General features: G+C 43.8%; 2 protein-coding genes across 2 annotated transcripts in view; one reads left to right on the top strand and one right to left on the bottom strand.

Annotated features, from left to right (window-relative positions):
- The window catches only part of AK88_00492 (uncharacterized protein), a gene marked incomplete at both ends in the record, with an annotated part of 4150 nt that extends 2822 nt beyond the window's left edge, over positions 1–1328 (bottom strand). The window contains one exon of the mRNA XM_012478143.1: positions 261–1328. Coding sequence (XP_012333566.1) covers positions 261–1328 — 1068 coding nt within the window. The remainder of the gene's footprint in view (positions 1–260) is intronic.
- Positions 1329–3319: 1991 nt separating this feature from the next.
- On the top strand, positions 3320–8002 carry AK88_00491 (uncharacterized protein; the record flags this gene model as incomplete). The annotated part of the gene is made up of 1 exon (XM_012478142.1): positions 3320–8002. The coding sequence occupies one exon, from the start codon at positions 3320–3322 to the stop codon at positions 8000–8002; it is 4683 nt and encodes a 1560-aa protein (XP_012333565.1).
- Between the last annotated feature and the right edge of the window lie 1326 nt (positions 8003–9328).

Below are 9328 nucleotides of genomic sequence, written 5' to 3'. Positions count from 1 at the left end.
AAACGCGTGGGGAGTGGCGACAGATTAACCTGTGACAACAAAAAAAAAAAAAAAAAAAAAAAAAATGCATACCAGCACACGCGCTATGTGATGGGTATACAGCGAGCGTAGCTTCTTCAAAGTGAACAGTTGGCGGAGTGTTTGGTAAACCGCCTTTTTTTTAAGTGCTCTCCCGGGCATGTCATACAAAGAGAGGGCACAACATTACACGTAGTGCACGCAGCATCCTAGAGAGAAAACATTTTGTCTAGCTCGTTCACCATCTCGTTCATCATCCGGTCCACGTTGTCCTTTGCTGCTGTGTCGTTTTCTCCCCCCTCGTTGCAGGGCACCGCCAGCTTCAGCTTAAAATTGCGGTCAATGTGCTTTCCATTTTTTTTGAAGTGTAAATAAGCTCGAATAGCCTCGCTGCGATGAGTGAAGGAGAAGTGACCGACCCTTCTTTCACTCTGAGTCTGTTCCTCATTCTTGTTTAAGGAATACTGTTGAAAATTAAAATCGAGGAAGAACTTTAAAAATTCCTTTTGGTCTATGCACCTTTGCAGCAGGTCAACGTTGTGGGGATAGTTGTTCAGGTAAATTTCAATTACTCGATCCCTTTGTTCTGCCTCCTCCCCTTCCTCACGAACGTATGTGTGGTGATTTGTCTGACCAGACTGCTGTACAGAGGAATGCGTTCGCACAAAATCTTCATTTTGCGTTTTCATGTTTTGTAAATGGTTTCGTTCCATACGTGCTGCTCTCCTCTGTTGCGCATTTTTTTTTTTACGGCTGTTTTTCCCATTGCGGTAACTGCTGGCAGTGGGATCACCAGCCATTTCATCCTGTTGCCATTCTGCCTCATTGACTTTCCATTTCTTCTTTCCTTCCCCCTTGGCCATGTCCCTCTCTCGTGCTTCTAATTTTCTTTTGAAGAATAATTTCTCCTTTTGTGCTGCATCCAGTTTAGTCTTGTCCAGGTGGCGGTTCAGACTTAGGTTATTACTCCCTGTGGCATGTTTTTTTATTTTCGTCTTCTGCTGTGAAACGTATTGGTTATACTTATTCCTTAATTGTTCATTCATTAAAAATTCGTATGCACATTTGAGGGTGTTGAATTTGTCGCTGTGTGATGCAGTTGAAGTACTCCTTTCTGTTTCATTCTCTTTTGTACCACTTCCCTTGGAGCCTCCCTCCGCCTTATCGGGGTGCAAAACGAGCGCACATTTTAGGTACCTCTTTCTTATTAAATTTTTTATGTTGTCCTTTGTTGCATCGTCGAAGGTCAAACCCAGGATTTGGTAAATGTCCCTCCCGACCAGCTCCTTGGGGATGAACGACTCGTCCATGGTTGCGGGGGACAAGCTACACGCTGCTCCGGCGACAAGTCTCCCCTTCTGTTGTACGAAGCAATATCCCGTTTAGCATTTCATCCCCCTCTACACACACACACACACGCACACAGGGCACCTTTCCCAATTCGCATGCCGACGGTGCTAAGCAGCTTAACCCCGGCGTAGGACCCCGAGTCACGTCAGCTATGGAGGGGTCTCTTTTTTTTATTTTTTTAATTTTATACTTCCCCTTTTTTATCTGCATTAGCTACTGCATGAAAGAGAATGAAGTGAGAAAGAAATAGATGCCCCTACTCTCATTGGGTTACGTACAAAAAAAATGTGGAAGAGGGAAGGCCAGTAAAACTTTTTGTGCTTCCTCTCGTGGTCTCTTCTCCTTTTAAGGATGGGCCAACTCAGCCGGTACACGTTGCCTCTTCGCCACACCCCCGTAAGAGGCAGCTACACCGCTAGGCGGGTGGCAGCTAAAGTACGAAAAAGGGACTAACCCAGCATTGTAACAAGTCAGGGGTGAGAACACAAAATAAAATAATGTTACGAAGCTAATATGCATGCGATCAACCCTCACAATTTGATCATTCAAAAATGGAAAGGTGAAGAAGAATAAAATGGAAAAAAAAAAAAAAAAAAAAAAAAAAAAAGTAACCCGGGTGGCATTTCCCCTTTCTCTTTTTCGCTCCACTCGTTAAACGCACCTGGCTCAATAAAACCCTCATCGTGCGGCGATACATTTTGTGTGTTATGTGTTGGCGGAGGGAGAAGCCACAAAGGGTGATCTCACTCTACACTGTGTTGCTGCTTCGACCAAGGGGAGTAGCGTACTTCAATATGAACCTTTTTTTTTTTTTTTTCCCCCTTCTGTGCGCACTTGGGAAGGAATTGCCCGTCCCCCGATTCTGCGCATAAGGCCGTTAAATAAATGTGTGTCCTCCAAACCGGTGCCTCAAACAAAAAAAAAAAACGGGGGGGTACAACAGGGCGGCGTGTACCCCATTGGTCGGTCCAGTAGAAAAAGCGGGGCGGGCAAGCTAATACACTTTAATTGATTGTATTCCTTGTCCCCCTCATGCGTAAATATATAAAATACATGTGGGCAGGGTATACTTCTGAGCCGGCCCAAAAAAAAGTAACACCCACATGGGTTTCACCGCAACGCGGCGGACAAAACGACTCCTGACCGGCAAACCCCGCCGCCGCTCGGTAAAGCCCCTGATCCATCAGCTGGTTGACTTTTTCACCGCTAAACTTCCTATAACCCCATAACAATATTAAAAAAAAAAAAAAAAAAAAAAAAAAAAAAAAAAAAAAACGCAAACGCAAACGCAAACGCAAGCTGACCTTGTGAGGATACGCGTAGCCGCTTCACCGCCGTGTAGAAGATTTCCCTCACAAAAAGAAAAAAAACTGCTGCCCACCATTTTGTGGTCACAGGGGGAATGCGAAAAACAGGGGAGTTTGACGAACCCCATCACATCGCACGCGCGGTCCTACGCAAATGACTTTATTCGTTTGACTTACGAATGAGTGTCCCCATGCATGTATGTGAGAAAAGGGAAACAGCTGCCACACGTTTTACCTCAACACGACGCAACGCCGTGAACGACTGCCGCAGAGGAGTAGCAGAAGTAAAACAGGGGAACAATCTGTTAGCGGCGGTGTTTAACAAATTAAATAAAAGCATTAATAAAAAAAAAAAAAAACACCTACATTAAGCTGCCTTGTGTTCCCGTGCAAGGAAAAAGAGAGGGGCTACATATTATGCTTAGCGCAAAAGGGATTAGAAGAAAGGACTTCAAAAAAAGGGGAAGGGGTGGAAGACTTTGCTCCTTGTTAATGTAGATTTAAAGCAGGAAAGGCCATTCCCCTTGAGGAGGTGCCGCTTCTGCAACGGGTTGTTACACGTGTTGTGGGAAGTCGTCGCCCCTGTATGTGTAAAGCTGCTGCTGGCTTCTCCCTCCCTTTTTTATTATTTCTTTCATACCACCATGCCGCGTCCAGCAGAGAGTGAAATGACGTTCGAGCTGAGCGTCGAGGCTCCCATGAAGGACGTGGATGAGGACAAGTTGAAGGTCATAGAAAAAGAGCAGAATGGAAATTACGAAGAAGATACAAACGATAATGACCACGGGAGGAGACTAAATGACGTATTGCTAGGGTTGCATTATCACAAAAAAAACGTAACCAATATTACTCTCCTTTCACTTATTAAAAATGCAACGATCGACTTTGTAGCTGATTTGGAAGAAGAGCTAACCAATTATCTTCAGGATGAAAAAAATGAATTCAATGAGCCATATGCGAAAAGTATAAGACTAAAGAGAGGGAAAATATTAGGCAGTTATAAAAATAACATGATGCTAAACAGCCACATAAATATTGACATTGGATTCGAATATGTGTTAGATACAACATTGGGCAGGAAATGCAAGTACAGGAGTCTACCACACTACCACAACCTCTTCATTATCCTCCTGAAGAATTATTTTTTCACCAAGAATTTTTTAACTATTTTGCATGAACAGAATTTATCTCACAGTGTGGATGTACGTGTTGGTGTAAAGACGTGGTTGAATAATTCAAAATCGATTTTAGTCCTCACAGTGCATAAAAGGGAGAAGCATGTTGGCAACATCCATGTGATTCTTTACCCTTCGAAGAAAGTCACCTCGAGTCTGTTACAGGTGTATAGAAAGTGGTATGCGGGTGCGGTGCACAAGACCCACACACAGATTGAGGAAAAAAATAATGCAGGCGAGGTCAAAGGGAAGAAAAAAAAAAATGGAAAAAACGCCAAGCATGATAAGGATAAGGGGACGGAAAAGGGAAGCACTGCACGCACAAACAAAGCGGGAGAAAAAACACATGCAGAGGAAGATCAAGTGAGGAAAAAAATACAAACCCTCTGCATTAGACGAACCATTGTGAAAAAATTTATACTTACCGAGTGTCATTTGATCGAGTGTGATAATTTAATAAAAAGGACCGTTGCCCAGGTAGATGCGTACAAGCAAGCTGTTAAATTGCTCAAGCTCTGGTGCCTCAACAAAAGGTTACTGCATACCTTCTCTACTCGTGATGAAAAGAGTGACGGTAAACTTAAGCAAGGACAAAATTGTAAAATTGAAAATTTCTTCCACTACACAGATGTGAACTCGTTTGCACTGGGACTGATCTGTAGCTACGTCTGTCATGAGCAGAACCTCCACAGATGCGATGCCTTCCTCATTTTTAAGAAGACCATAAGCTTTTTGAGCAGCATGAATTTGTGTGATCATGTATATGAATATAACAACGGAGTGTTTACCTCTTCGGAGAGGGGAAAGGGGACGTGTTCATCAACAGAGGGGCCACATATATTTATTATTAATTCATTATATGACCCGTTCGAGTCCATTTTTTGCTCCCTCACTGAACTGATTGAGGAGGCGAAGAAGGCAGAGTATTCCCTTCGTTGTGGTAACGTATACGACATGCTGGCGTGTAACTATGAGTGCTTTTCTTTGAACTACGAGGAGCAGGTGTTCTTCCCCCTTCTCGTGAACAACTACCTGCATAACTATAACGAGGTGGTGATGGGTTTGAGGCGCAACTTGGTGCGTGGCTTGGCTGACCGCTTGAGCGAGGTGGCCGTGCGCCTCGTCCGCTTTGTCCTCCACGAGGGGGGAGTGGCGGGGGAAGGGGCAGGCGATTCGCACCAAGTGAGTGCAACGGGTGAGCAGGATCAGCGCCGCGTCACATTGGGCAGCCTGCCGAAGAGTCTCTTCCACGAAGTGCTGCTCACGTGCAAGCGGCGCCGGGGGGACGGTATGGATGCCTCCGACACTGGGGAGCATGATGGATCGAAGAAGGTCCTGTTGAAGAGGAAAACTCTAATAGGAGTGACCTTCTTTATAAAGACAAACAACGTTATGAGGCTGATGGATGTGTGTAAGGAGCTGTACTCCCCCGAGGGAACCTCCACATTTAAGCAGTTTTGGCGAGACAAAGCAAGCATTAGGAGATTTGAAAATAATACCATTTTTGAAGTCGTTCAGTGGAGGAAGCCAGGCACGAGATTGCCTAGGAAGAAGAGGAACGCGTCAACACGTGCACATGATGAGAGTGAAAGCGAGGAGGAGGACCACAACGTGGGTAACCCCTTCTTTGAGGTCCTGTTCAGCCAGCTGTACGAAGGGAAAACCCCATCAGTGCACGTGCAGGCGATTAAATGCATCTTACGCATGATGAAGTTTAACGAAGCAACCAGTTTGCAGAAGGGACTACACGACAGGATCCATTCGCTGAAAAGTGATGAGGCAATTCACCTGTACAGTGGAAAGAAGGAAAAGAAAAAGACCTTCTTCGTATATCTGTCCACCCCATTGTTAATTAAAGATGCGCATTTCACCTACTACGAAAGTATTAGCAACCTTTATAATGAAGTAAAAAATATTTTATACAGTCTGAGTGAGAAGTTGTTTACCGTGTGCAACGTGAGTAGCTCGAATGATTTACTTAAGATGACCGATCTGGGCTATAAAAAGAATAAGAAAAAAATAATCGACTTGGTTGTGGATATAAAATTCAACAGTGTCAACTACAAGAATGCTCAAAACTTCTTTCGTATATATGAAAGTGCTAAGGGGATTATTTGTAATAAGATTTGTACTGAGGGGAAGAATTTTTTTTCAAAAGTAGAGAATAAAAACTTTTGTCTTGACCTTGTATCCAAGCTAGTCCTCTTCAGGTTGCACATTTTCGTTAGCAAAGTGATCGAGAGGAATCTCATTCAAGTGACCAACATGGATGATGTACGAATTGAGCAAGTAGATCATATGAACAAGATAAAGAATTATATTTTCAAGCCATTAGTTTCTTCTTTTGTTTATTTTTACTCAACTAAATTTGCATCCTTTCACTTGTCTGTGAAGATATGTAAACTGTGGTTCATGTGTAAGGGTATTTGGTGTTGTGATGAGTTGGTGGAAAATATTCTTTTTTACCTGTACACGCAAGAGTTTAGGAGGCATGCTAGGAGGAATGTTTTTTTTTTGGAGAATGGTCTACCTGGAAGTAACACCCCACATGCACAGTTCCTTCGCTGGAGTCGTTTGTATAGAAGAATTGCCCGTGCGGAGAAGGTGGAAGAGCGCCTCTACTACCGCTCCCTTTGTGAGAGGGAGAAGATATCCTTAGGGGGAAGCCCTACTGGTGTCACCAGCGCAAGTGAGAGTGGGGAGGACGACTCTCTTTTTGTTAGTGCTCCCATGCAGAAGGGATCTGTGGAGGTCAGGAAGGACAGCCCGAAAGCCACTGCCTACCATGCGAAGGGGAAAAAGGGAAACAACAGCGTACATCAGGGGGGGAAGTTGAAGAAGGAAGACGCCGCATCGGGAGCAACCGCAACGACAGCAACGGCAACAGCAACGGCAACAGCAACGGAAAACACGTTGGGTGAGCCAAGTGATGCCGCTCACAACGGAGACGAGTTCTTAGACTCCTTTTCCATATGCCCCGTAACAGCCCTCACGAAATTTTTGTCCTTCCTGGTGAGCTACGATTGGCACAACAAACCGCTCATCATGGACTACGACAATTGCCTCAAGGAGGAACATAAAATTAAATTAATAAATTCTTTTCATGCGAGAAAAAAAAATAAAGAAATGAAAAAACCCTTTTGGATATGTTCCCTGTATGACCCCCACTGTCTACTCATTAATCTGCCCCAGCACTTATTTGAATTAATTCTTTCGGAAGCGAACAAGTCCCTCGAGACGATAAAAAAATTGCATATTCATTTTGAGCGGGAGCATTGGATTTCCCTTTTTCTAATGGACAGAAGGAACTGTGATATCATTTTGAATTTTCACCGACCGGAGAGGTCCCTGAGCTTGTTAAAGGAGAAAATAAAATTTGCCGAACATGCGGGGGGCCTTGTTGAGGGGGATACATGCGTAGGGGGCGAAGTGCAACCCAGCTCGAACACACCCAGTAAGAACAAGAAGCAACAGAAGGAGACGCAACAGAAGGAGACGCAACAGAAGGAGGATGACGACGCGGAAGAGGCAAAGGAAAATGAAAACCTAGCCACCCTAACCAATCACAAAAAAGGAACGAATGAAAACAATACACAAACACTGAACCATATGTACCGCATGGACGAGGCCTACGACCTAAGCTACCTAGACGATGTCACCAAAATGAAGGCCACAAAAGTTTGTGATATGCTTCAGGGATTGCAGAAGCACGAGTTGCTGCTTGTGTACAAGAGCTACTTCGAGCATTTTATAAAAAACGTGGAGAAGAAATTCGAATGCCAGATAACGGTGCTCTACAACCCCCTGTGCTTTAACGAAATTGTAGACATTCACTGGTTCCGAAAAAAAATAAAACGTAAACTTCGTAAGGCACCAGAACAATATGAAAAGGTAAGCATGTCATGGAGAACAAATGTATTCATCACATTTAACCCTGCCTTTATCACAAACGTCGTGCAGAGTGAGGAGGGAGCGGAACTGAGCCAAGATGTAGGGGAAGAAGCAGATTCAGCAAATTTTGCACACACTTCTAAGAGCCTCCCGAGCGCGGTGAACTCTTCTCTTGCGCTGAACAATTTTAATGCGTTAATTCTGTACATAAAGAGTAACGCATGGGATCTTCTGCGTGGGGTTCACTTCCCTACCATGTGACATTAGGGGGGGGAGTCACTTTACACGACCACCACGTGTACGGCACAGTCACAATGTTACCTTTAGCGGGTCCGTTTTTGCACGAAAAAAATGCATGGAGAAACACCTCCGTTTTGCCTCCTTCGGCTTTTTTTTTTTTCTCTTTTTTTTTTTTTCATTTTTGCGAATTTTCATCTGCGCATCTCCCGGAATGTGTTGTGTGTGTGTGTGCCATGCCAGGGGATGAATCAGCGGACACATGTATCCACACATCCTCGCGTGCCACCCCCCTCTTCTAAACAACACTCAACTGAGCGTAATTGCTTTAACTTTTTTACCAAACAGTATTGCGACTGGATGGGCGTTTCACATGTCGCCCTGACTCCACCCCCTGCTTGCGAAGAAAACAAAAAAAAGGGGACGCAACGGGGATGGCATATGTTTCCATTTGTCACCCGATTTTAAAATGTTTCTATACCATCCCCCAACATCTTCTACCGTTGCTACACCGTTGGCTTCCCCCCTTTTTAAAGCCTCTTCAGAATGCCGCAACACATTTGTGTGCGTGCCTGCGTCAGTGGTTTCTTCACCATCTACATGTGTGGAGTTCCATTTCACACAACTCCGTTAACACTTCCTCAACTGTGTAGGCAGCGCGGCAGCGTGATAAATATAAATATATAAATGGGGGAAAGGATATATATAACCCTCCTGCAAAGGTGAAAAATGTTAAAGCATTCGTCCCACCATTTTTTCTTAATTTTTTTGTTGTCCCCGTCTGTAGTGGCCTTTATGCACAAAAAAAAAAAAAAAAAAAACAGTGGCATCCTAACGTAGTGTAAATAGGGGCATCCTGCATACTATCCGAGGCAGTCTTTTAAATGGTGACCATTTCCCGAAGCACAGAAGGGAAATATAATGAGGGAAATGTAATGGGCGAAATTGATTATTAACTGCTTGCGTGAGGGATCTCGAAACGATGTTCTCACCTTTGTGCTCGCCCCGTGTGGCGTTTATCATTCGTTCGTTTACATTTGTGCGCTCTTATTTTTTTTTTATTTTATTTTATTTTTTATTTTTTTTTTTTTTAATTTCCACTTGCGCGCGCCCCCTACGCGAGGCAAAACGAGGATGAATCACAAAAAAGAGGTTTATTCACGTGTAAGGGGCATATATATATAATAATATTACGTTACGTATGTACATTTCCTACCCCCGCGAGTATACACGTGCAATGCTATGAACACGATTTAACAGTTTGTCAAATGTAAGATTGCCTACCATTTGGAGGAAAATTTGCCAGTTCGCTTTTTTCCTCACAAGTATTTTTTTTTTTTTTTTTTTTTT

The sequence above is a fragment of the Plasmodium fragile genome, assembly GCF_000956335.1.
Source record: "Plasmodium fragile strain nilgiri unplaced genomic scaffold supercont1.4, whole genome shotgun sequence".
In the NCBI taxonomy this organism is placed as follows: domain Eukaryota; phylum Apicomplexa; class Aconoidasida; order Haemosporida; family Plasmodiidae; genus Plasmodium; species Plasmodium fragile.
Note: the sequence above shows the minus strand (reverse complement) of the source record. Positions and strands in the feature narration are given on the sequence as shown.